General features: G+C 36.5%; 4 protein-coding genes across 16 annotated transcripts in view; 1 reads left to right on the top strand and 3 right to left on the bottom strand.

The window, feature by feature from the left end:
* LOC109097198 (disks large homolog 2-like) overlaps positions 1-4,404 on the bottom strand; it is a 206,903-nt gene extending 202,499 nt beyond the window's left edge. For all 4 annotated transcript variants that reach the window (XR_006161001.1, XM_042765209.1, XM_042765210.1 and 1 more), the window contains exons 1-2: positions 2,996-4,404; positions 1,152-1,283 (exon numbers count right to left, since the gene is read on the bottom strand). Coding sequence is in view for 3 of the 4 variants with exons in the window: in XM_042765209.1 (XP_042621143.1) it covers positions 1,152-1,283; positions 2,996-3,014 (151 nt within the window). In the remaining variant the exon portion in view is untranslated. The remainder of the gene's footprint in view (positions 1-1,151; positions 1,284-2,995) is intronic.
* On the top strand, positions 4,373-7,099 carry LOC109097888 (transmembrane protein 126A-like). The gene is made up of 5 exons (XM_019111504.2): positions 4,373-4,495; positions 5,148-5,266; positions 5,372-5,565; positions 5,962-6,076; positions 6,173-7,099. Exons 2-5 carry the CDS (start codon positions 5,154-5,156, stop codon positions 6,369-6,371), a joined length of 621 nt encoding a protein of 206 aa, XP_018967049.1. The 5' UTR covers positions 4,373-4,495; positions 5,148-5,153; the 3' UTR covers positions 6,372-7,099.
* Positions 7,100-7,516: 417 nt separating this feature from the next.
* Positions 7,517-10,233, bottom strand: LOC109097887 (CREB/ATF bZIP transcription factor-like). Of its 4 annotated transcripts, none has more exons than XM_042765223.1 (4): positions 10,074-10,233; positions 9,437-9,517; positions 8,464-9,358; positions 7,517-7,965 (listed from the first exon to the last, which is right to left on the bottom strand). In XM_042765223.1, exons 2-3 carry the CDS (start codon positions 9,489-9,491, stop codon positions 8,718-8,720), a joined length of 696 nt encoding a protein of 231 aa, XP_042621157.1. In that variant the 5' UTR covers positions 9,492-9,517; positions 10,074-10,233; the 3' UTR covers positions 7,517-7,965; positions 8,464-8,717. The 4 variants fall into 4 exon arrangements, with proteins under 4 accessions (XP_042621157.1, XP_042621159.1, XP_042621156.1 ...); XM_042765225.1 differs by having other exon boundaries at positions 8,464-8,882; positions 8,983-9,517; positions 10,074-10,232; XM_042765222.1 differs by having other exon boundaries at positions 8,373-9,517.
* A 901-nt stretch (positions 10,234-11,134) lies between these two features.
* LOC109097881 (synaptotagmin-like protein 2) lies at positions 11,135-26,851 on the bottom strand. Of its 7 annotated transcripts, none has more exons than XM_042765203.1 (19): positions 26,417-26,851; positions 24,057-24,220; positions 22,771-22,922; positions 22,356-22,479; positions 21,029-21,083; positions 20,839-20,932; positions 18,358-18,858; positions 15,387-17,453; positions 14,477-14,581; positions 14,109-14,159; positions 13,465-13,559; positions 13,169-13,285; positions 12,842-13,011; positions 12,648-12,750; positions 12,413-12,574; positions 12,083-12,179; positions 11,915-12,014; positions 11,621-11,826; positions 11,135-11,526 (listed from the first exon to the last, which is right to left on the bottom strand). In XM_042765203.1, exons 2-19 carry the CDS (start codon positions 24,155-24,157, stop codon positions 11,381-11,383), a joined length of 4,446 nt encoding a protein of 1,481 aa, XP_042621137.1. In that variant the 5' UTR covers positions 24,158-24,220; positions 26,417-26,851; the 3' UTR covers positions 11,135-11,380. The 7 variants fall into 7 exon arrangements, with proteins under 7 accessions (XP_042621137.1, XP_042621136.1, XP_042621140.1 ...); XM_042765202.1 differs by having other exon boundaries at positions 24,057-24,311; positions 26,417-26,848; XM_042765206.1 differs by having other exon boundaries at positions 16,062-17,453; positions 24,057-24,311; positions 26,417-26,696.
* Positions 26,852-27,377: the final 526 nt, after the last annotated feature.

The following is a 27,377-nucleotide window of genomic DNA, read 5'->3' as shown; positions in this document are numbered from 1 at the left end:
GAAAATCTTGGCAAATGCAGCTAAAACATAAGTGTGTGATCAAGAAATTCTGCATTAAAGTGCTTCTATGACCGACTACCATTTAAAGCAAAAGCTGTAATTTTCACAAAGCTTGAATGACTCCCTACACTTTCATGAAAACCTATGGAATATTTATATAAAGCAAATATATATACAAAGCAATTTTTTCAAAGAAATAAGAAAATACTTCATGGTGTTACATTTACACTTACATTTACATTTCTTAAAAGTGAGCAAATGCACTCGGCTCCAAAATCAAAACCAGTTAGAAAAGACGAGCTGCTGATCTGACCATTGGTCACCCCACACTGCACATTTCTGAGTTTCTTTGCTAATTGATCGAATTAACCTTTGCTTTAGACCAGAATAAAGATCTGCATCCTGGTGAGAATGTTAACAGACTGTGACAGCACAGTGGCCCAACTCATTACAGAAATTATGATAAGACATTATGTTCCAGAATCATCAATTGTACATCCTATTTTCAACTAACGAAGTGTCTAAACATTTAATAACATGTTAAGAGGGAATCATGGAAGTCAAAACCATCCATCTTTAGATCTCACTTATACTTACTAAAAGCACATGAGAGCATTTGTCCTTAAGCTGCATTTGACCTTGAGTATGAATGAAGGAGTTAAACCAATCAAGATTCAAAACCAATCTGATTCTCCTTTAGAGAAAAGACAAAAGCTTGCCTTGTGGAGATTTGAGTTTATGAAGAACACATTTAAAATACCAGAGGCACAGAGAAGCATCTCCTGCCACATCAGCAAGGTTAAAAATAACTTTATTTCAGAAAAAAGCCCTAAAGCGGCAGAATGTGCCCACTGCTTAAGAATGAACTATGAGCAAATGTCACATCAGCAGACAAAGCACATGCAACCTTAATGGAACAAATAATAACAATTAAAACATTGACCTCAAGACATAAAAACATTGTTTTAAATTAGAACAATAAACATTAGAACACTCTTGGGGTGAATGAATTCAAACAAACATCCTAAAAATCAATTTGAGTAACATTTGTATGCTGCTGAAAAAATCACTTATAAACTTTATTTCACATGTTTTCTTTTACCTATTTTCCTATTAAAAGGAAAAATGGCAAAAATAAAGCATAAGCTTACCTATGAGAGCCTGGAAAAGACTGCTTTTGAAAATGCCCATGACTCTTAAGATGGAAGCTTTGAGCTGTTGTTCCTCTGGTTTCTTCAGTTTGGAGCAGTAGTCCTCCAGGAGGCATATTGCCCTGGCCGTGTCTGTAAGACAGAAAAAAAATGTATGTTACTTACATTTTTTAATACAACATTTAGCATGGAACATATAACATCCATTATTATTATTATTTATTATTACATTTATTTTTAAATAAATGTCTTTAGAGTGCTCGCTCACAAACAATAAAAATGAAAATGTATGAAGCAACGTTTTAAGGTTAAAAGCATTTTGATTGTTCACAACTTTTTGCTTAACAAGATGTTAACTAATTGACTGGAGTCATGTGAATTATTGTGATGTTTTTGGCAAATTTTTATTTTTTGGTGAAATATTCCTTTAATGCACATTACTAGTCAAACTGTGAATGATTCATTGATGCAGGATTCACTCAGTATGTCACATTAGAAATAAAATGAGCTGTGAATTGTCATAGAATGACAATCTAAACTGACAATTAAGTTTTACTTCCAATGGGACATCCTTTAAGAACACAGCAGAGAAACTGTCTTCAAACAATACACTGTATTTCTACATGCTTTTATAACATGGAAACAAGTTAACAACGTGCAGAGACCCTGATAGACGCTTTACTACTGGCACAGATCATCAGAGTGACTGAGCATGACTCAGTCACTTAGTCACACAGACAAACAGACACTAGGGACAGGACGGGGGTTAATTCCTGTCTTCACCAGAGCCCTCTGAGCAACATAAAACTTTAACATTTGAAATACATTGTAATCAGTAACACGTGAAAATGATTACTGTGCATGCTTTAATGAGACTTCTGCTAATGACAAACTACTACAATAAACAACAATAAAATAAAACAATAAAAATTGGAGATGCACTTCATTTACAAAATGCAATAAAAAAGACTTGTAGACATGCATGTCATTTAAAGAGTAACTAAAAACACAGCTGTATAACAGTCTGAAATATAAATACAATCCAGCATCCGAGATCATACAAGGTCATAGGCAAGTTGGCCATACTTGTCTATTTTTACAGACTACAAACTTACAGCAGAGTGTAATTACACTACTAATATGCCTACATATATAATTACACAGTTTGAAGTCCCTACTGCATATTTTAAGCTTAGAAGGTACAGAAGTCAAAATAAAATAAGGATAATAAAAGGCACAGCCACAACAGTCCTGCTATAACATGATCAATTTTGCCTGCTTCAGCAACCACAACATATTCACCTAAACAATCCTGACTCCTGACATTCTGCATTACCCAAAGACATAGCTATATAAATATATCTACATGTGAAAATTGACATGCTATATTTAAACATTTTGCACAATCTGACAAATAAACATTATGCATACAGCTCTTATGACCTCATATTAAGAGACTGCATGTAATATTCATACTTAAAAATAATTGTATCTTCACTAGATATGATTAAAATGATGAAAAAGAAGACACACAGGTTCTAGGTTCTGTTAGTTGTCACCAGTATAACCAATTTGTAATATATGTAATATATGAGATTACTAGAGTACGTTTTGCAAGAAAATTGTATTTCAGAATTATTTGTGAAATTTACTAGCAATTTCTGAATAAAAATCTCTACACTATTTTTTTTTTCAGTGTACAGTAGCCTACAATTTATCTTATTCATTCATATACATTTTAACCTGAAATAATGCCGCCCTAAAAAAGTCCACGTCAACGAAAGTTGTTAAATACAAAATCATGTTGTCACAATTACGCACATACGCTGATATTTATTTCTCACCTCGTTTTCTTAAGGGCATAATTACTCCTTTATGTCCTTGTGGGGTTGTCACGCGTGGAAACAGCAACACAAAAGTTTCGCCTTCATCTGCTGTCACAGTGTTTTTGAGAAAGTGTCACCTGCTAAAGCAGCAAGTTCCTACTCATTTCGTTGATGCAGATGTGAACCATAAACTGTATGATGTAAACGCGAACAGAATGGCAGCTCTCGGGGTCGTTGCTTGTTATTGTCAAGTTAAAAAGGAAAGACACGCGCCGAAACATCTTGCAGAAGAAAACACATTCTGAGTGCATGACTGTCGCTCATGAGTAATAATTCCATAATCCAATAGAAAGAGTGGATAGTGATCGAGTGCACCTTGGTGTATATAAATCTGCTCTCCAGTGTCCATATACTCTCGGTATTGAGCTCTCTGATGATTATTTTGCTGGAATATTCGCGCAACTACTGACTCCTTAAATGCCTTTGGTGTTTAACTACATAAACATAATTCAGTCCCGCTGTCCATAACACAATCCATACAGTCCTGACAAATATTGAAGGCGCAGTGACTATCTAAACTAAATCTAACCACTAGTTTTTGCCCCAAAGGGCTATATACATTGAATCACAAAGAGTCTCCAGTGCATGGCTTGTTTTGGATAAGATTCAGTCAACAAATGCTGATCAAGCATTATTTTAAATCCTTAAACTGTCAATATGGAGGTCTAGCAACAGTTTGATGAATACATAAGCATGACATCCTGCTATCTCGTGCCCGTGTCAGTTAAAAGATGCATGCTAGTAGTTCTTCAAGAACGACTTGTTCTGTAGCCTACATGTGTCTTGTGTTTTATATTCCGATCCTTGAACAGAAAAAAAAAGAAAATTAAAAGCAAAACCATAACCATTCAGGCAAACTGGTGTGTGAAATCCAGATCTCGAGCTAGAGACAGAAGACTAAACAAGGCAGGACGTATTTTCCCCGTGAAACAGCAGCCTGTCGGTGCGACGCCTGTCGGAAAACACCTGCAAGTTTCATCCAGCTTTCCGATAAAGCATGGCTCCACAATTGTCTCTGTAATTAAGCCAATCTGAGCAGATATACCAAAGGTCCTCGTCAAATGTCCCGAAATGCAGTTAAGAACAACTTCATCTCCTTTCCCGTCATTTTTTCTGTGAATTTTCACGGCATCTTTTGCCAAAGCTGGTTTGCAGACTCTGTCTACGGTGGGTGCAGTATCACCACCAGCAGCAGCAGCATCATCACCAGTTTCGCCCTAGCAACGAGAGGGTTGACCCGCGGGGATTGACAGGGCGCGTCCACCAATGGCGTTCGTTCATTCGGTCAGTTGGCCCATGCACGGACCAATAGTTATCGCCGTATTGTTCCTGGATCTCGGGGTGAAAGTTGAATGGAACATGTGGTTAGACATGGCTGCGCACTGCTGGCATTGAGGACTGTTACTGTTTAACAGGGGATGGAAATAATTTAGCGCTTATTTAAAAGCTCATTCGTATGTAAGTAGCAATCTTACTATGCATAAATGATGTAGTGACCATGTGCAAATGAAGCTGTAAATAAACAGACAGTATTACGACTGTGTTTGACGTTCAGCTGCACATCAACACAGGCAAAACAAACCAGCTGTCATTCGCTTTGACCGATGCGTCTCTTGCTATGAACGCTGCGTTTTTAAAATGCCATATCAATGTCATATCAAGTTCATTTTATAAAGAGGCGTCTTACTAAAATATGTCCTCTACGGAGGATTAATATGAATTTCATGGATATCCAGATAGCAAGCTGTATAGAATGTATGAAAATAATTAATAGTAGGCTATTATAAGCGTAATGACACAGTAGCAACATAAACAAAACTATCCCTTCTGAGTTTATAAATGGACTCATGAATTATCCGTTTATATGTCGGTGAGTTATTATTAATCTTATTCTGAAATTAAAAAAAAAAAGAAAAAAAAAACTCACTGGTCGATAAACCGCTGCAGATTTTCTTCAGACGAACCAACCGTTTACATGTGCAGTAGTTGTAATAGCCTTCAGGTCACCAAAATGAAATATCAACATTTTAATATGTTGTCACAACGTTGTTAGAAGGTTGTCTGTCTGCTTGAATCCATTTGTTGATATTATATCTTTATCTCATTTTAGATTAATATGACAGACAACGGGACGTTTGTGAAAGAAACAGGCCAAGGCCAGACAGTATCCAGGCCGAAGATTACTGAAATGCTGAATGAGAAGTTTGAAAGGCTCGCTGATATAGACAAGTAAGTTAGGGTTTGTTTGTTTTTGTTTTATTACACATAATATGTCACAACTTTGTTTCCCTCATTGTAGTTAGCTGACGAAATTCCCTGTTCTAACCCCAACAGAAAGCTCTTTTCATACGGCCCCATATATTTGGCTGGCAACGCTGGGTTTGCTGGTTTGATTGCCAACAGCTTTTACAGACGTGTACTAAATGTCACCCAAGGACGATTTACTTCCAGTCTTCCCATGGCTGTCCTTCCCTTTCTGACAACTGCAGCACTATACACTGCGACCGTCACAAACCCCTTAATGTCAGGTATGAAATGGATGTAGGATTTTATGAAGATTGGTATTAAGTAGTTTCCACGTGACTCGGGTCTAAACTTCTACCTCTTTGAAAACGTCAGTCAGTAGTTATTGGTAAAATCAACTGAAGTTATGTGTACGCGTCAGTACGAAAATCAAAACATGATTGGCTAGATTTTGTTTAATCGACACCTCGTTTTATTATTTCTGATCGATATCAAAGCCATTACCAGGATTTTTATGTTCTAAGCTCAAGTACATTTAATTTCTTCTTTTTAGGCTTTTATTGTGTGCACTTTATATTTTTTTCTGTTACCTTGCAACGCTCTTGAGCAAGTCACATGAAAGCTACTTGAGTTTTTCTTAATGTTCTGCATTGTATTGAGTAGCTACATTGTAATTATAGGTGATCTAAACTGCCCAACCTGTACCCTGATTAGAGGGGCTTTGGTTGGCGTGGTTGGTGGTGGCATATATCCCATTTTGTTGGCCTTACCTGTCAATGCTGGTCTTGCAGCCAGGTTAGTCCACATTATTACTACATACTGTCTTTCTTACAAATAGATTGTGGCAAGTTATGCATGACTGAATATAACTGATATCCATTTGTCTTGCAGGTATAACAGTGCACCAATGCCAGAGAAGGGGAACATGATACGCTTCTGGACGAACCTCAGCAAACCCGTAGTAAAGAAGATGTATGTTGTTTTACTGCTGCAGGGATTGTTTGGAACCTACTTGAGCTCTAAGCAGTTTGACATCTACCTAAAAATGCTAAAAATAACAGATTCTGACAGTGAAGCGCTTCATGGTTAGCAGTGAACTCATCCATAAATTCAACTATACCTTAGTACTCTCAGCCCAATTGTTGAAAAGGGAGAAGTCTACTGAAGCTTCCAAAAATATCCTAAATCACAAGTTGAAGTATTTGAAAACATTTAATGTAGTTTCTTCTAAGTCTCTGAATAGCATAAACTGTCTGGAAGTTGTGTTACTACAGATACTACAAAACATTAATTAGAGCCTTGCCTAAACCATTTGATTTGTGTGCATGTGCGATAAAAATAGTGGATAAAAAGTGGTGTAAACACAAATGCCTTTTGGTAATGTACAACTAATAAAATGATCAAATGGAGAACATGTGGATCAATTACCAGTTTCTGTTAGCTACTAATAATAAAAACAATGCACTAGGAAACATGCTTATGCATTATTTACACGCTTATTTATAACTCATTTACTGCCACAAAGAGATTTTGTAATCTGAGCTTATTTCCAATTCCCTACCCACAACAATGGACCAAACAGTTCTGAAATGTAAACAGAGTAACACCAGCATTAGCTTTTAAATATGAGGACCAAAATTCAATTCAGTCACAATTCAAAACTAACATTTGAGTCAATACTACAATATTTGGGTAAATAAGAACTATATCAATAGAGGTACTGTAAGATTAAAACTTACTTTTTGGACACTAACATTTTTCAAACATTTAATATTTCAAAAGGTAGATTTATAATCATCCTACAAGCTGTTACCACAGAGGAAAAAAAAAAAAAAAAGTGTTTCTATGTCTGACACAGCGGTGTTGGCACTAATATTCATTAAAACGTTCTATTTACACTGACAGCAGTATGGAGTACCAGAATAAGAAAAATCCACTGCAGTTATACATTTCAGAACCGCTTGGGTTGATCTGCAAAGCTATAGAGAGCCACTGTCATTAGATCTGACCAACAATGGCCCAAACAGAATAGCTGTGTTTGTTTCTCGGGGTGTCACTGAATTACCAGAGCCATTAAGGAATTTTGCAGTACACATTTGTATATAATGGAGAAACCACCACCACTCTTTATCCACCTTGAAGAGAAGTAAGAAAAGGCTCTTGTAGAGAGCGAAGAAAGTGCTGTCTAAAAAGAAAAGGAGAGTGTAGTTAACATCTTAACAGGACACAAATCAATTTGCATTACTCAAATGAAAATTTATTACATTTCACTTCAAAACAGCTGAAGCCATGTGCCCGCATAGTCTTTGGATTTCCATTACATCTCACACATAGAGGATCATCCTCAAAAACCATGACCCTTTGAAAATTCCATTTTAGAACATACCATTTCTCCCGACAACTGTCAAATAAAGCCCAAGTGCTTTAACAAATCAAGATGAAACACATGGAAATGAGACAGATGTAAAATGCATTGTAGTCAAACATTACTTTAAACAGGAGAGTTTAAATACTCATTTAGATGCTAAACGAGCGTTACAGTATCTGACGTCTTTAGGGGTGTGATAAAGAATCAGTAAAAACTGTAACTTACACGGTTTCATGTACTACCTTTTTTTAAATTTACCAGGCCATGATGCAAGTTGCTGGTCCCGATTCTTCTGCTTTCCCCACAGCAAAATCCACTTTAGCATAAAGAAAAATAAGGGTTCTACATGAAAAACATTCTTTAGAAAAATAGTGTTATTTCAGAAAGGGCTCATCTATTTTCAGCTAAATACAAACTTGCATGGAATCTTGTTTTGAATCAACATCTATGTATCAACACTGAATAAACAGATACATAGATTAATATAAGCGGAAGCCCTGTGTGAAATATCACTCATTTACATAATTCTTTAACTTTTTTTTGTCCACTTAACTACTTCCCTTAAGTCTATTTTAAATGAAATTACATACTACAATTGAGTAATCCAATAAACATCCAAAGTATGCATTTCAAAAAACAGTGCTTAATTTCTTTTTGTAGATTATCTCCAATACTTTAAACAGATACCAAATGAAAATGAAACAGAAATTATAGGTTATTTACAGTTCATATTGTGCCGTGAACCGGCAAAAAGCATTGTCCTCATCTTAGGAGTTAACCAGTTCTGTGCAGTCTTCTACAGCTTGATCCTTACCATGGATTTCAGCAGTCAAGGATGCTCTGTGACCCACTCATCCAGCATGGCGGACCAAGCACCTAGAAGAAAACTGTCAACAAGTTTAGCAGTAACTTGTATTGAAAGCAAGTTCAATAGACATGCCATTCAAGCTCTGCACACATTTAAACAGTTAAATCTATATTTGACAACTACTGTTGTCATGTCCCCTCATTTACATCTTGTGCAAATGTTCAGTCTCGGGAAACGGTGAAAAGGTAAAATACTTGACCCTACATTTTATGCGACAAGCTTGAACTCTCTGCACATTTGGTGCAGAATTCCACCGAGACGTGGTCTCTGTCCACATGCAGGCAGATGCCACCTGCAGTATCTTTGTCTTCCACCTTCACCCTCTTCCTCGGCATGGCATAATCGTGGTCATTCTTGTTGGATTCCTGGAAAAGCGAGGTAGAGAATTTCATGCCGTTCACACCGCTCAATCTAGACAACAGCTGAGCCAGCATGCTCTCATTGGCCAACACGGATCTCAAGTACCTAGTTTCATTCTCCAACTCCTCCACTCTCTTGTTGAGATTCCCGTTTTCCTGCTTGAGATCGCGGTTTTCTGTCGTCAAAGAACCAACTCTCTGTTCCAAGCCACTGATGTATTCTTTCTTCTTTAATCGGTTCATCCTCGCTGCAATGGCGTTCTTGTTGAAGATCCGACCAGAGACACCTTGCAGTTTTGACCTCTGGACTGCACCTCTACAGCGGGTTGAGGGAACATCAAGCACTGCGCTTTGGTCGGTCTCATCACTGGTCGTCGTCTGCGATTCAAAGTTGACGAAATCATCAAGCACATCGTTGTCAAGGTCCCAGTTGAGCCCGGAGCCAAGCAGGTCATCCAGACCCCAATCATTGGTGTCACTTTCTGGAGAAGTCAGCATGTTTGTTTCACTTGTATTGCTGATTATGGAAACACTATCAATCTCGAGGGAGGTAACATTACTTGTGCATGTGATATCAGCGTTTAGGGTGGTTCTTCCTCTTTTTCTGGTGATCATGGCTGTGTTCCTGGATATTGTGTAAGCTGCATAGAAATAAAACATTAGGAAATTAGCAGAAAATAAATAACAGCAAGAATCTGCACACACACGCGCTCACTTCAATAAAACAAACACTTCGCACTAACGTTAACGTACTGTCTTCACGAAAATGTAAACGAGACTCGTGTCGTTTAAATTAGGTGAATATTTCCATCTGTATTCGACTAAGGATAAATTCAAACGCGAGGGTGAAATTATGTAAATTTTGGAGTTCGAGCTTAAAATATCGCAAAGAATAAACGACCAAACATCCGGGTGCCTCCTTTCGCGGTTAGCAAACAATATTTAACAAAACATTGATATAAAGGTATTTTTTTTTATATAAAATACGTTTAAGTCAATGCATCCTCTTTCTTTTAATATAATAATCAATACGTAAACAACTCTTAATATCGAATACAACAACGGATTTATTTAATATTCGCAGAGGTTTCGTCTAACGTTAGCAGGCCGCAGCAGCGCGCATTAGCCTGCGTGACAAAGCAGATTCCTCACGCAAAGCAAGCTACATATATTTTTTTTATAACCGAAGCAACTTACCTTAAATTGAGTACTGATTTCTTGTGACGTCGATTGATTGAGGGGAAAAAACGAAAAAACTAAATTAACAAGAAAAAAAAAGTATTTGAGCTCAGACAAAGTACATGCAACGCACTTCGAACGACACTGAGAGGAACTAAAATGGCGAGTCCTGAAATATCGCGATACTTTACGTAAGCGTTGCTTCTCGGAGAGGAGGAGCAACGATTGGATGTTTTTGCTGTCACGTTGTTTTTTGGAGGATGTAGACAGGTTTTTGTTTTGGGAAGAGTGGGGTAATCTTTTAGCAGAACTTCACTTGCGTTAGCATCCCATTGACTCCCATTCATTTTTGCGTCACTTTGACATCGAATAACTTTACATCTGAGGTGTTTAAAGACTCCATTTGTTCATTATTTATTTCTAAAGATACAAGACAATGTATAAAGGGCTCCATTACCTTCTATGTTACATTATGGCCCCGTAGAAACAGTTTTTGTAAAAATAGGCTAACGATTGCGTCATAACCACTCGACTCTCTGTCGCACAGTAGAGAAATTACCGTACAGACAGGAGGAGAAGCTCGCAGGCAATCGGGGAGATGTCAAGAGATATGGCGTACTGGCGTTAGATTTTAAAATACTATACAAAATCATTAATCAGAATACTTACTCCTGCTCACTCACGCCAAAGAACTCCCCCGCTCAAACTCTCCGTCTCTGCAAGATTAACGATGGCAGTTTGCACGCACAGCTACTAGAAGGTTTACATCTGTCAGACAGGTTGCTGACGTCATCAAGCTTAGTTTGAGTCTGCGCGTCAGAAACGGAAGTTCTAAAAATCGCTAAAAACGGGCTTCACTTGTCTCAATTGAGTTCCAATGGGGTCGCTGTGTCCATTTCTTTTACTGTCTATGGTCACGTTGAGTTGGTTATCTGTCACAGACTATAGTTCATTTCACACAACTTTTACTTTGTGTTTATTACTAGATGCTCAGAATTTTACATATAAAAGTGATGGCAGTTGGACTATTTAAAGTTGTGTGTCTTAGGATGCTCTTTCAAGGCAATTATCAAAAGATCTTTGCAGATTTTTAAACAGGCATTTTTATTTCACGATATTTAATCCACTTACTTTACAGTAACAGGCATATTAGATTTTCATTCTCTATGTTCCCTCAACAAAAATTCAAGAAACCATCAAGAAACCATCAAGTTAGTTCCTATATATTAAACATTACATACTGTCTTCCTATATAATGCATTCTTCATGTTCACAATCATTTTTCATGTATTTGTTCAAAAGTGTCACCATGTCTCAGTTTCCAACTATCTAGACATTCTTGCCATGACCATCATTCTCAAAGGTAAAATATCTTCCACCCATTCGTTCGCAAATTGCATCATTCTCTCCCACAGAGCTGCTTCAGCAACATTAGAGTCCATCCAGTTCACCTCCGTGCCATAACTTTTACCTGCAATAAGATAATATTGACAATAAGTCGTGAAAATTGTAATTTTTTATTATTATTTTTTTTTAAGTATGGTTGTAATTCCTCTTTCAATGACCTGTTCCAGGACCCAGCCTAATACCCCCAATGAAGTGGTTGTTGAGTCTGTCATGATCCCACACAGTAAGCTCCACACAGGCCTCTTTGAGGTCCTCTTGCCTGAAACCATCATACACCATGGTGTGGTTAAACACAGGGTTAGATGCCCTCTTCAACACCCTGGTCTTCTGACGGTTTTTGCGACTTGTATCTGGGAGGACTGCGCTGAAAAGGCAGAATTCACACAGGATGGGCATCCCACATCTAATGATCCAACACATACAAATGTATCCAAAAAAACAGCTATAAATACCATTTCACAAAGGGGTCAATGGCAACACCTCTGGTAATAGGCAGATTCTTGCATTCTTTCACCCATATTTGCACCTCACCATTCCCCTTGTTCTTGTGACCTACACAATCAACATGTTATCAGAAAGGAAGATGCTTCTAAAAACATAATAAAATGTCAGCAGCTTACTCTGAGAAGTATGTGGGACGAAACGCAGTGCGACTTTAATCTCTGCACTCATTTCCACGCTGCCTACAGAATGTTTTGGGCTGGTAGGAACCTGTACCTATAGGTTGATAAAGAAAGGTGAACTTTAGAGAAATTCCAACAAACATGACCTCATACAAACAGGATTTTAGATGTATTGTTCACAGTTTTCTCAAAAAAAAACATTTTTTATTCTGCTGTTCATATTTTCAACAATATGAACCTACATACAAATTGGTCTGCAAGCCACCAGTTCAAAACTATTCTAACAGGTTATTTTGACCAAAATATACATGACTATTAATATCTTACCCTTCCTTTGAGTAAATATTCATTCATCTGAGTATTACTGAAATCCCATTCAGCCAAATCGAGCTCAGTCTCTCCAAGAAACATGTTACGCCCAAACGTATCATTGTGCCACACAGATATGTTCAGCTTCTGGGTTTTCAGCGTCTCCACTGGAATCTTAAACTGCATAGAAATGACAACTTTGATCATCAAATTCATTTTAAAACATATCTCAAGAAGTTTAGAATTCTCATACCCGTAGAATTTCATTGTAAGCTGGATCCAGAGTCTTCTTCCTCACACATGTTTTTTTCTTTCCATATTTTGCTTTGTCAGGTAACAAGTAACATTTAACATACCTGAAGTTCAATCAGACAAAGCACATTTATTATTGTTTATCCATCTTTAGAGAATCTATATTCTCCTGATGAGAAATATTAGTCCACTTACGGATCAGATCGGTTCCTTTTAACATCCGCCACAGCGAGGTCCTTGCACTGCACAACAAAGATGTGGAACTCTCCCAGTTTTTGCACGTAGTGAATGGCGAACTGGATTGTGCCTTTGACCTCCACATTACCAAACTCACCACTGTAGATGCTCATTACACTACCAGTGACCTATACATACCCCATAAAGACACAGAAATCATTTTATAATAGCATATTATCACAGTGTGCAAAAACAAATAGATTAATATGTTAATTTGCATTATATTAGAGCAAAAATTGTTGTATTCAGAATCATTGGGTTGTGTTAAAAGCAGGGGTCACATACAGAGGACATGGAGGCCACTTCAGAGCAAGAGCTAAAATTAGAAGAAGTGTTGCATGTTCTCAGTCTGTCATAGTAGAAACTGCTCACTGAGGCACAGTCAGTGTTTCTGCAAGCCATCTATTAGTCACATGCACAAACAACATGAGGTTGTTAGCATTCATGCAGGTTAATATAGGCAGCGAATGTTGGTGATAGGTTAAAACATAAAAATAATACTTTTTACAACTAATCCAGGGTGAAGGTTGTTATTCAACATTAGCATTAAAGAGGCTCCTGGGTTTTGGTTTGTATTTTACCTCTTGTTGCATGAATGCAGGCACAGACATGCTCATCATCTTCACCTGTTCTGGGTCAGAGAAGGACGTTTTGGTGTTGGAAGTGACTGCAGACACTGAGACAAAGGAAACAGTCATTCAGTGGATGTACATTATGGATCCAGATAGAGATTAAATGAATACTGAGGGGGGTTTTTTTTGGCAGAAATAACTAATTTTGAAGAGTTTGTGTCTAGAGTTGTTCATTGAAGAGCATATTTTATATTTTATATGAAGAATTTATTTAGTTACTCCATCTACCTCACCATTAGATGCATGTTTTGGGTGGTACGGAATGCAAACACTTTAATCGCTGCCATTAATCCAATCAAATTTTCATGGGCCAGTTAATGCATTCCTTTAGCCATATCAAGAAGTAAAATATACATGAAAGGGCAAGGGTTGATTATGAAAAGGAGGTTTTATGTCTAATTTAATGCCAGGGGCTTACCTTCTGCTCTTGATGTAATAATGCAAATGTATAATACTCTATGAACATTAGTTAATAAGCTTTAGCAGAGGCTGATCAAAATCATTTAAAAATCATTAAAAGACTATTTGAAATGTAGTTACTTTATTACTGATTTATTATTATTCATATATATTAAAAAAAGACAAATATTTACCATTTTCCATACTCAGCCCAACGTCACTCCTCGGATCAGTCTTCCATCTCTCTCTGGTTCAGATGACAATGTATTGTTAAATAAAAATTTAAACAAAAAAATAATTTATTATATTATAAAACATAGTAAAATGAGGTACAGCATAAAAATGCTTGAGAAACCTGGATATACTATTTTTTGATTCCACTAGACACATTGGGAATTCTAAACAAATGTCCAGCAGAGGGCGAAAAAGAATGTCACTCCTTCAGAACTGCAACAGGTCTGTAAAAGCCATTATCCTCAAACACCAAAACATTTTCAACTTTATCTTAAATAAGGTCTTAAAGTCAACAAAACATAGGGCAAGAAAGATGAAGGAAACTTACGTAAAGTTGTGGATGCCAGGTCCTCTAGACTTTTGGAAATAGAGATGGGTCTGGCATTGGCTCGCTCAAGGGCAGCTTTGACAGAGCTGTCATCCTCACTGTCACCTGTCACAGCCCATATCAAGAAGGAATCAGCAAACCATATAAAAGCAGAGGTCTACTGGTGCATTATATACTGTACAACTATTAGTACTGAATATCTGATTTGAAACACTGATTTTAGGGGGCATTTCCACCTATTAGATTCTGATTTCAGAGGATTTTAAATTTATCTGTAATTACTACGTACAATGTAATTTAAAAATAACATAAGAGCATCATCAAAAAAATAAAAAAAATCATTAATTAAATTAATTACATGAATATAGAAAGATCTAATTAAAATTATTTAATATTGGTTATACATTTAAAATATTAAGATATACAAAAAAATACTTATGAAATTATTTATTACATAATAAATTAAAAATGACATAATCAATTAAAACAATATAATAAAGACTTTAATGATTGTAAGCTGATTTATCAGTGTCAGAGGTACTTGTGTTCATTTGACTCTAACTATAAACAATCTTTCAAGCTCCATGTTATAAACTAAAACTTACCAGGAATAATAAAAAAAAAAAGTTTCATGATTTCAAAGAAAAAAGTTCTAATTACCTAAATAGATCATTATAGAAACACGTAGAGGCAGGGCTTAAATAGTCATACGTCTGAAGAACAAGTAGGTAATTTTATCATGTTTACCAACTTTAGCACCTTGCTTGAGCGAAGCATCAAGTAGGGCGTTTCTTAGTCACACTGAGCACTTGTTTTAAGGACATAAACCCTGCTTCCACAAAAATCACAGAACCAATCAAGGCCTTTTCTATTGAAACTAGACTGAACCAAAATGGAGAGGTGAGCTCACAGTATGAACTGGCGTGTGAGATTGACCAGGCTTCAGGTGTGGAGCTCCCCGAGGAGTCAAAGGTGATCTCCTCTGATTCAGGCTGGGAGTGTCGAGAAGGGGAGCTCTCATTGCTCACTCTGCCTTGGTTCACCTGTTCAAAAGTTTCACCTGCCTGCACCTTAACCTGTTCCCTTTCATCAAAGACTGCCTGCTCAGGTACACCCAGGTAATAGTGTAAACTCAAGGGAATATAAAACCGGGTCAAAGAGTCTGCTGACAACTTTCGTTCTTTGGGCATGATGGGTCTTACATCACTGCCTCCATCTGAAGTCTTCCTGTGGAGTTCAGGAGAGGTACATGGCCTGGTTTGCTCTGGTTTAACCCTTACAATGCATGGACTCTTGTCAGCAGGATTAATATCTATCACAAAGGTTCTTAAGGGAGAACCATCCTTCCTGGATTCTTTGTTTGGATATGAATCTCTACAAGGTACTTTAGACTGCAGTAATGGGCTGGGTGTTCTGGTTTGATCTTGGTCTTTTGGGTGGTAAATGTCAGTGGACTGTGGCTTATCACGTTGACCTTTTGCAGGGAGACTTCTGAGGGGAGATGGTGGTGGACTTGGCTTTGAATGCTTGTCTGAAATGGACTGTTTGAAATTAGAAATATTCTGGGTGATGTAAGGTACCCTACCTCTGATATCTTGAAGGTCTTGTAATGGCACTGTACTTGGACTTCTCTGTTTTTCCTCGGTCTGTTCCATCTTCTCTTTTTGTGTCAAAGCAGCCTCTTTGAAAATCATTCTCTCTGGGGAACTTGGGTTGTTTGATCTGATGTCAAACTGAGGTTCAGAATGTTCTACTAAAGAATGTTTTGGAGATGACTCTGGGGATGGATCTTTAACGTTGGCTGTACACGTTGGTGAGCCTTCAATTATAAGGCCACTTTTTTCTATCTCCCAAAATGACTTGAGATCATTAATCAAGACTTTATCCTCCTGTTGAATTGGGGTCATTTTGTAGGTGGAGATTTCCTTTTTCAAGTCAGATATGTCCCTGGAGAGTGACTCTTCCTGTAGCTCATTACCCAGAGATTTATCTTTGTGTTTTAGCAATGAACTGGCATTCTTTTTCACCATGAGAGTTTGTAGTTCGCTGCTTGAAACTTCTGAGACCCTATTGTTCTCCAAACTAGAAGGCTTCTCATCTTCATGTGAGGATACGGCTGATATATCAACACCATTGGATGCTCTTCTAGGTGAGACTCGAGAAATCTCACATGTTGTAGATTCTACATCAACTGGATTTGGATCATTGGGTTTGGGTTCTGATGGGCTGATGCTTGAATCTGACAACCTTCTGTCCACAGCATTGTGATAATTCTCATTAAGCTGAGAGGTCTCACTTTCTTCTACCTCGGCTTTCTTTTTGATGCTTAATATTTTAGGCCCTCTGTTCCCCCTTTCCCAGAATGACTTCAGGTTGGCCAGTACTCCTGGTGATATTTCACCTTGGTCAAACGTCTCTCTTTGTGGAGGATCTTCACATATTGGTTTGTCTGTTTTTTCCTGCAATATTTCTGCAGTTTTGCTGTTTGTAGAAACAGAGGTCTGTGGAAGTATATTATCATCTTCAGGTCTCAAAGTGCAAGATGTATTATATTCTGAACTTTCTGTTTTATCTTGACTTATCTCTTCTTTGTCAGATGCTTGAACTTCAGAACACTTGTCTTTTTTCTCTGCTCTCGAAAACAATGCAAAAATTCCCCTACGTTGCTTTGGTGGTGGCTTGGTCTTTGGCTGTACAACTGGAGGCACTGAATCTTCTGACTTGGCTTCTCGGTTTTCATGATCTTTTGGTTCCTCTTCATTCACCTCTCTCTTAACTGGTGACTCCTTCAGCTTTCCATCTCGAGAACCTCTCCCAAACCATTCAAGTACCTTAGAAAACGAATGACCCTCTTCCACTGTAAGCTTATCAGTCTGGCCCTCTGCACATAAGCCAATGGCCTTACCTGTTACTTCAGTAGAGTAGTGGAAGTTGGACACCTGTGAGGACTGACGCTCACCATAAACCTCATGATAACCTACAGTGAAAACAATCACAAGTTTGAAAGTCTTAATTTTTGCATGTAAGTGATAGAGAATAATGTTTGTCATCAGATGATGATATTACACATTAAACTTGAAGTAAACACCCAGATAATAGTCATTTCTTGCAGTGCTTATTTACTAATCACCATTTGTGGATTAATCAACATACACATGAGCATTCACCAGAAGTCATGTGCTGTATGTATGAGATATGCACGCACATGCAGTTAGTATGAGGGTACACAGATGTGTTAGCATGTGAACTGTTGAATTACAGGTTGATTGATTTTTTGGCTGATTATTTCACTTAAACACATTTCTTGGGTTTGATTATACCGTTATGTTTCAGGGTGTCTTACCAAAGGGTTTTGGAAATGCTTGGATCAAGCATTTCTCACTGTCTGGTTGGACAACCCATCTACCTGTCCATCCCTGAACCTTTCTACGGGCTCAGTGCTCATCACATGGGGACACTCGTGATTTTTAGACGACTCCAGGCTGTTGTGTGTAACTTTTTAGACCAGGCACCTGTGCTAACTCCCTGCTTTAATGGGATAGTTCACCCAAAATTGAAAATTCAAACACAAAATCAGTCATAATTTACTCAACCCACATGTCATTCCAAACCTGTGTTACTTTTTCTTCTGTGTAACATAGAAGATATTTTGAAGAATGTCTGTTTTTTTGTTTAGTTTTTTTCTATACAATGAATGTCAATGGGGTCCAATGTTGTTCATTAAATGAACAAAAACAGTTCAAAATATCTTATTTTGGATTTATCAGGCCAAAGGAAGTAGAATAATACATGCTTGTAACAACATGATAGTGTGTAAAATAATTTTCATTTCCTGGGTAAACTATCTTTTTAAGCACTTCTTATGGCTACAACTATGTTACCATTGTCTGTGATATGGCTTCTATCTTGGTCCGCCAGAGGACTCCAGTCTTCTTCCAGCACACTGTGCTCTCCTTGCACTCTCTCTATGGGCCAAACAACAGAGGAGAAGCGAACCTGTTTTCTATCTAACGACTCTGACGCAGAGTGCACTGAGCAGGGGGAAAGAGGAGGGCTGATGGGAGTTTCAGGACTGACGGGGCTGACCGTAGCTGACGACTGACTGCTGCTGCTGTCGTCATTGATAGGAATGTGGAGATGCAGGGAGACAGTAGAGCTATAGCTGGAGATGTTGTGCTTCAGGATGCCTCTGGGAGCAGGGGTTACGACCTGTTTAACTCCATTGTTACTGCTGGCAGTGTCCAGGGAAGAGTCCTTGCAGGAAAACAGCAGCAGTCTTTTTTTTGGCACAGGTTTGCATTGTGTGACTATATGGGTGTCAGTGTTGTCTGTGTTTAGAGTAGTGTGATGGAGTGTGTAGTTCTCAGCTGGAAGGAAAGGTTCTGAAAAATAACCAAATAGTTGGGTAATGAAGCAGGCAGTAAAAGAAAGAGCAAAGACACATACATGCACAAAAAAAATGTGAATTCATGATTTATGATGAATTCATTTTGCATTTAAATGAACAGGTCTGTTATTGTAACAGCAGTACAGTATCTGTTCATTGATTAAATTTGAATGGTATAGCAATGAGATGGAATACACTGGGGAAAAGCTTGCAAGCTACCTAAGAATATGATGGTGCATATTTTAGTCAGGGATAATAGATATATTGATACCAAATCAAGAACTGGCCTATAGTTCAGCTGAATAGTTGCAGTCAGTAGTCACATTTTCACTTTTACAGTATTGTATTTTTGGTCTATTCCAAATTTTCACAACTTTTATATTTACCTTTGCACTCATTAAGACTTGTCTTACTACAAAATAAAAGGCCATCAAAAATGTACCATCTATGTATGAGGTACGGACTGGTCATGCATGGTGGCTTAACTACTTAGAACGACATATTTCTCTTTGTAATCTTCTTAAAGTTTGGCAGCTCCATAAAGCCCTGTTACTCAGACCACTACATCAAGTTTAACTTCCTGCTGAAATATTTTGGCCAGAGCATTTCAAGGAACGGCACTTTTTGTTACACATTACATATCAATGCCAACTATTAAACTACAGTTTGGTTATTCTATACTAATTCTATACAAGCAGATTAGAGTTAAATCCTGAAAGCTACTCTATTGTTGTACTTGTGCAATTGATTACTGAATGTTTATATTTTGTTCCCATGTGACCTCCAAGAAGCTTTTGATACTTTCATAATCAAAAACCAGAGACCAACAAGTGTTTTTGCCAACAAATAATGCAAATATATTGTTGTATTATGCAAGCTACAGTAAGCAAATGCAGGTTTAACAGATATGCATGCAGACAGCATTGAGTTATTAGACGGAGAGCACAGATCATGTCAAGCCAACACCATAGCCCAGAAGAGGTTAACATGCTGTTCTCAATGGGGATCAGTCAAACAAACTTACTGTTCTTGCAAGAAATATGTTTTGACCCTTTGCTCTTTAGAAGATCAACTCATTTAAAAACACAACCCATCTGTTACTTCATCTATTACTGGACTGAACAGCATCAAAATCATCACACAAATGTTAAATCTATGGCAATCATTTATGTTACATCACAGAGATCGTCAGTCAAAAGCTAGTTCTAATAGAAAACACTACATTAAAAACTGTAAATCATTGTTGTTATTATTAACTTAAACTAAAACTACTGAAAAGTCATTTTCAGTAATTAAAATAAAGCTGAAATAAAATTAAATATAATCATTAGATGAAAACTTCAACTTACTGTAAAAAACTTAAAAAGGGAAAATTAAAAATGTTGACTTGGCAATTAATTGAAATAAGTTTAAGTATTAAAATTACTAAAAATGAAATTAAAATTAAATAAAACTATATAGATATATTTAACTAATATAAGCACATAGAAATTACTTAAACTTAACTAAAATTAAAAGTTAATTCATAATATAAATACCTATAATAACCACAATAAATTGATTAGTTGTAAATTACACATAAGGTGATTTTTAATTAGATAAACAACACTATCACTGTGAAATACTATAGTATTTACTATATATATATATATATATATATATATATATATATATATATATATATATACAGTATATATAAAGTGTTTTTAAATAGTATGAATCACCATATAATTAGCAAAATTTGCAAAACAGATTTTAGTAGTTCAAGTAGGTTGAATACATTGTATCAGTGAATTAAATAAAAAATTTAGAACTTTTTTAACATGTCATTAAAATGCCAAGTCCCGTAATGCATGAAACTTTGTCACCAAGATTTTTTAATTTTAACTTTTTAATTTTTACATTTTTATAGATTAACATACTCTATGGAGTGTACAAAATCAATTTGAGGATAAATTGAGAAGTTATTTCTCACCCTCAGCAGGTGTCTGGTCAGCCTCCTTCACTCCATTGATATGTCTGGCTTCATCTCTTTGTGATCGCACACTATTGAATGGATTCTGCCTTGCCTACATTATAAATTTAATGGAATCATAAAAATACATCATGAATAAAACTAAAAATTCGGCAAAATGATCTAAGCAAATTAATTTTTTGTAGTGTACCTTGATTTGAGGTCTCTGTCTTTCCTGTTGGGCTTCCGGCAACTCATCATCCACCCTGTATGGAGGTAATGTGGTCATATAGATTCATATAAAAAATTCTGATGAATTAAATGCAAGATTCACTAACATGATAATAGGCCACTGAGAGCTTTGCATTGAGCATTGAGCGATGTGAACAGTTCAGCATAATGCAATCAGTATATTCAATCATCAATACATCTTCACAGTGCTGGTCCTGAAGCTCCTCGGGAAGTCACAAGATTCAGCAAGCACTAAGTTTCCATGCTGCGATGTGACAGTATAATGTCATTACCCATGCTCCGGGTGTGTTTTCACGGTGTGTGTGTGTGTGTTCACTGCTGTGTGTGTGCACTTTGGGTGGGTCAAATGCAGAGCACGAATTCTGAGTATGGGTCACCATACTTGGCTGTATGTCACGTCACTTTTACATGGTGTCAGACAGAGGGCAAAACAGCAGCACGTGAAATCTGACCCCTAGAGCAGCTTACTGGCTCCAGATTCCCCTCACCAATGTCTGGGAAAACATTAGATACATGGGAAAAGTTTGCCCTACAGATAACGTTAGACCTAGAATACAGGTTCAGTCCTGAATCTCTGCCAAATTCACAGATGAGTATACATAAACTGGTAGACAGATTACTTTCCTTTTCATATTGTTCTACATGAGCTGTTATATGAAAGCCTTAAAAGCTAGTGTCCGCAGAGTTAAGGCTGTTGATTACAACATGATCAGTCCAGCCAGGATGCATCTGGTGTGTTGAAAAGGCAGAGCCGCCGTAAATTCCATTAATCAAGTATAACAATGGCATGTGCTTGGTACTGTTAACAGAAATGCTATCAGAGTTTAGGAACTCAACTTTTTATCACTATTATTGATTTGTTTTATATGCATTTCTAATTATTTTATATGGAAAATGTAACATAAATTTTCTGTTTGAAAAGGAATAAATAAATACAAAAAACATACACATACCCCTCCAGATTTTCCTGTGTAACACAGGAAATTACAAAGTGTTTTGTTTTTCTTTGGTTGTGTCTTATCTCGCCTACGGCATGAAAGATATGTGCATGAACACAACCTAACTATGCAATATTTAAAATTGTTGTACCAGGTATCATAATTACCAGCATAATTAATTACATAAAACCATGCGATCAAACTACATTCTACAAGATTTCACAACACAGGTATGAGAAAAACAAGAAAATCAACAATATTTCAGCCTGTGGTGCATCACGTTTCAGTCAGATGAAATGTTGTACTGGAATGTTTGTTTCATAAATGTACTTAACACCAAAAGCTCACCTCTCATTGTGTGATTGTGTGGACGGATCCTCAATGATTCCTAAAAGCTCTGGAGGGATGTACACATCTTTCTTCTCACCATAAACACAACTGGGTTTCTCAGACCATCTCTGAGAGAGCTCCACTGCAATAAGATGATCCTTTGTTATGTTCAAACATGTATTTACAGTCACAAGTACACTTGAAATCTTAAAACCTCTACTGAAACTACGTGAGATATATAATTGATAAATGCTTTGATTTATGGGTGCTTTTTCATTAAAGGTAAAAATGTGATATGTACCCAAAAAAAAAGGTTGATGCAAACACTGAATTCAGGTGCTAGTCATGGATGGGGTACATGCAATGGAAATAATGAGAGATAAGAACAGAGTCCGTTCTCCTCTATCTGATTCTGTCTGCTGGCAACACTCACATAACGTCACGGGTTTCTTCTGTCTCATGGACGCTCTGATGATGTCGGAGCCATGGATCCTGTCTCTGTGTCTGTGATTCTTTGTCTCATAAAACCACTCCCCTGTCAAGTACTTCAACCTGATTCTGTCTCGCTCTGTCTTACGAAGCTGCCTGAAAGGACATCAAATTTATAAATAAATGAACACACACACACACATAAACATTCTGAAGTCCCAGCATTAAAGACCAGACTGAGCTTAGTGACATCCACATAAGACAAATCCCAGTCATTGTCTGAACTGTAAACTGTTACTCCAGAGTTTAACTGTGAGAACTGAACTATTTTTTTTTTTTTTCAGGACCCAGATATTACGTATGACATCAAATGGCAAATAACACAACCTGTAACCCATATTTAATATAGCCTGGGTCAAATCTTCTTTTATCATTTTCTTTCATACATTTGTTCATGTAAAGGACGACAGCATCCCATACCACCTGTTTATGTTTGCATCTGCCTAATTTAGCTAGTTTTTAACAATTTACAGATTATTTAATGGCACAATATTGAACAGTTTGATGGAATGAATGGTTTTTGATTTTATAAATTTATTTATATATATATATATATATATATATATATATATATATATATATATATATATATATATATATATATATAAATATATATATATTATATATATATATATATATAATATATATATATATATATATATATATATATATATAAAATGGTTTTACTGCCCATACATTGACAGTAAATGGTTTCCAGTGTTATTTGGACTTATGTTATTTTGGAATAACATAAGGGCCAGGATCACACAGGATGTATTTTTGCATTTAAAAATATGAGATACAGGGCAGTGGAATGGGGGGAAAAAGACACAATGCTTAGTCTTAAGAGATTAACTTATTTTAACTTGTATTGTACTGTATTTTTAGAACGATATATCATGCACAAGATGCTACAAAATATTCAAAAACAGGAAAAAAAAAAAAAACAGGTCTTCAGACACATTTATTAAAAGTTGAGTTTATTTTAAATTTAGGGACACATTTTTAGAATGGCATGTGCAAAATGCTGCAAAAGACGTGAGATGTGAGAACAATGGTAAAATACATTCCTCTGTTTACATACACAAACACTGGAGAAGTGGAAAAATGGAATGCAAAAATGTGTTCTGTGTAAATGGCCCATTAGTTTGAGTAATAAGTGGACTATCGCTTTAATAACTAGTTACATCTGAATATACATTCATCAAAAAACCTTTCCCTTATACTCACTTGATCCTCTGTTCTTCCAGCTTCTTAAGCTCTGCATCTCTCTTCAGCACTGCCAGGATCATCTCTTGCTCTTCTTCTGTCAGATAACTCAGGTCAATCATGATGAATGGCTTCGGAGTAAGTGATGCTAACAGATGAGTCTCAGATCGCCTCTGACTGGTTCACTGAAAGCGTCAAGAGCATCACTGTGGGTAACTTGAAGGCTAATGCTTGATAAGTCACTCCATCACATCATGAAGAACATCAGAGGAGCACCTGCACCAGACACACAGGAGTATCAACAAATTCAAAAACCACAGTATGAGCTTGGCTCACAAAGAACTATGTCTTCCCTGTGAATTCTTCTGACCATTAAGATATCACATGATCCTAATTGAATCTTTGAGCTGGGATTTCAAGACGTCTGCTTCGAGCATCATCTATACTTCCCTAAATATATGAAATGACATATTGTTTCTCTATATCAACTACATTCCATACAGTATGTGCTCAACACTGGACATGTGACATAGCATTGTCAGATGACTATCAGAGGATATGAGTACTGGTTGCTTCTCAGAGCAAAGAGCACAGTCAAATACTCTTTTGTTCCTAAATCAAATTACACTTAACTCAAATTAGGTGGCAGCACACAAATGGTATCAATTTGAAGTCTGCTTTTCTAAAAAAAAAAAAAAAAAAACAGTTCAGAAACCCATGAAATAATAGGAATATGTCTTTTTTTTTTGATGGAATGACCATTGGCAGAATTCCACACATCTACAGTATATAAGAAAAAAAAAAAAAAAAAAAAAAAAAACAGAAAAGAACTTTGTACAATAATAAGAGACAAATTCCTTCTCATTGCACTGTGCTAGTGACTTTTATGAATAAACTGTATTTAAATTTCTTATAAATAGTTTACAAAGAGCTTAAACAAACAAATGTCTTTTACCAGAGAGACATTTTTCATAAATAAAAAATGTTATTTTTTCATTTATATGTTTTTATTTATTAATTATTTTGCATACTGTAAGATGACAATCTATAATCAGATTTCTGGCTGTCCTGTCAGATTAAATTGGCTTGCATAATTGTGTGCGATAAAGCTACAATTAATGCTAAATATATATATATATAAAAAAAGAACAGCAATAAGTTCCTATGTCTTGCATGGGCATATCTGGGTGTCTAGATGAAGCTATGATACATTACAGCCAGAGCAGAAGTTTGTTGTTACAATCCTATTTTGGAAACCTGTTCCTGAGTCATTTTCTTGATTGAGGCATTTCCATAAAAAAACACCTCTACATGGGTTTACACACACACACACACACACATCAGACAAGCATTTTCCTACTTGTTCCAAGAAGAACAGTATGATTCTTTAGAATCTTTAGTAATGGTATTTAAAAAAAAAAAAAAAAAACTAATCTAAAAAAACTCTGCTAAATGATTTCTCTCAGTACAAATCAGATTTCAAAATGACACAATAAAGCATTTACGTGTCCGGCGGTTCTAAGAAAGGCATGTCATGACAACATCGATGCATGATTATCTGAGGCGGGATCTGTAAATCATAACTTTTCAAGGGTTATGCCATTACCAAATTAGAGAAGAACTAGTCTCATCCAAACTGAGTAAACATGAATAATACATGTAATCATTTGTCTGTTCCACATCTCTTTGAGGCATGTCGTAACAAAGAGTTGTCACCTGGTTTGGGTTCACAGGTTTGCAGTTTTACTGTTACAAACCGTTTTACAGGGTTTCAAGTATCTTAAAGATTTTTTTTTCTTTTTTCTCAATGACTAAGAGAATGGTTAGGCAAGTTTTTTTTTTAATTTATTTTTTATTTTTTATCCTAGATAATGTAAATTATGTGCCAAACCAGCATTATCAAATTACAGCTATATATGAAATAATACTTTTTAAAAATCAGCTTTGAACATGCTACCTTATGAAGTGGAACATTTCAGTGTTTGTTTTTGGGAAAACATATCTTAAACCAAGACAATGCTTCAATTATGTATTTTAAAATATTTAAAAAGAAAAAAAAAGGAAAAAGTAACTTATCACTCTCTGATCTGGATATAAATGAATACACTGCATTCTTTCCTAAATAGCTTTAGAAGCATTAGCAGATTAAGGAAGCAGGAAATGAGAAAACATTCACAGTGGCTCCAGAGATAAAAACTCTAAACTCCAGACATGACAACAACCTAATGAAACGAGCGCCTGTTGAAACAGAACCCATCCCTGTCACAGCATGCAGCAAAACTTCCAACTCACTGCAGTGCAGGGAAACTGTTAAGTGAAGCTACAGCCTTACAAGGTAAAAACAGTATTAAGGCAAAAACAGCTGACAAGCGCACGTTTACCTGAATCTTGCTTGTGTGGCTGCCAGACCGCGATATTTTCCAACACAGAGACTGTAACATCTGAAACACCAGAGGAACCAAATGATAAATCTCCAGCTTTAAAGTGAGGCGTGTACTCCACGAGCTCGCGTGCAAACTGGCTGCGTGTGAACAACTAGTAAGAGCTAAAAATGTTGTTGATAAACTTCTGGGGAGTTCCGAACGATATCCAGCAGTGCTGTGTAGGTAGGAGGTTCACTAAGGAGGTTCACTACATCCCCGGTGCCTAAAGGCGTGGTCACGCTAGCTGTCACTCTCATAAGCTTTCTCACGCACGTTCCATATACATCATTTAATTAAATGTCCTCGCGATGACAGCACAAAACTTCCTATGCATACTTTAATAAGCAATCTATTACGTATATGTATGACAATTAAACATCACTGATAGCGGCACTGCATACAGCCTTTATTTGGTCTCTCCACTCCCTGTAATTCAGTGTTTAATGAGCGTGAGTGGTTTTATTTTATTCTGACCTCCCTGATATTCAGCTCTTACGCCATACATACATGCATTCCGATGTATTATTATTAATGTCAAATAAACAAAGCAAACTCTGTAGTAATTTTATATATAGGCTATATAAATTTTCCAAACGTGCTTTTATGTAGGCTATATGAAATTTATCCAATAAAATCATATCTCTCAGAATCAAATTCATAAACGTATTTGACTTAATTAAAAATACCTGCATTCTAAAAGATGCTACTCATCCTTTAAATTATCAATTTGTTTTGTTGGATTTTATTGGACGTTGTTTATTTTTTAGGGTGTATTGGGAAATCTGTATGAATTCATTTATACCTTCAGTAATTGGATATCTGAATCAAAACACTAAGGTGGAATGATCTGATACGTCTTTTTGAAATGTGTGTGGTTTTAATGTTATGTATGTATGGTGTCAATGGTGTGGTCAAAGAT

This window comes from Cyprinus carpio, chromosome A10, assembly GCF_018340385.1.
Source record: "Cyprinus carpio isolate SPL01 chromosome A10, ASM1834038v1, whole genome shotgun sequence".
NCBI lineage: Eukaryota > Metazoa > Chordata > Actinopteri > Cypriniformes > Cyprinidae > Cyprinus > Cyprinus carpio.
The sequence above is the reverse complement of the archived record's forward strand: the minus strand, read 5'-3'. Positions and strand labels throughout refer to the sequence as shown.

Coding starts and splice junctions, on each gene's coding strand:
- LOC109097888 (XM_019111504.2), top strand. CDS start 5,154: ATGACAGACAACGGGACGTTTGTGAAAGAAACAGGCCAAGGCCAGACA. Junction 5,267..5,371: donor AGGCTCGCTGATATAGACAA/GTAAGTTAGGGT, acceptor TAACCCCAACAG/AAAGCTCTTTTCATACGGCC. Junction 6,077..6,172: donor AATGCTGGTCTTGCAGCCAG/GTTAGTCCACAT, acceptor TTTGTCTTGCAG/GTATAACAGTGCACCAATGC.
- LOC109097887 (XM_042765222.1), bottom strand. CDS start 9,491: ATGATCACCAGAAAAAGAGGAAGAACCACCCTAAACGCTGATATCACA.
- LOC109097881 (XM_042765203.1), bottom strand. CDS start 24,157: ATGATTGACCTGAGTTATCTGACAGAAGAAGAGCAAGAGATGATCCTG. Junction 22,923..24,056: donor CTGGAAGAACAGAGGATCAA/GTGAGTATAAGG, acceptor ATGTCCTTTCAG/GCAGCTTCGTAAGACAGAGC. Junction 12,575..12,647: donor CTTACAATGAAATTCTACGG/GTATGAGAATTC, acceptor ATTTCTATGCAG/TTTAAGATTCCAGTGGAGAC.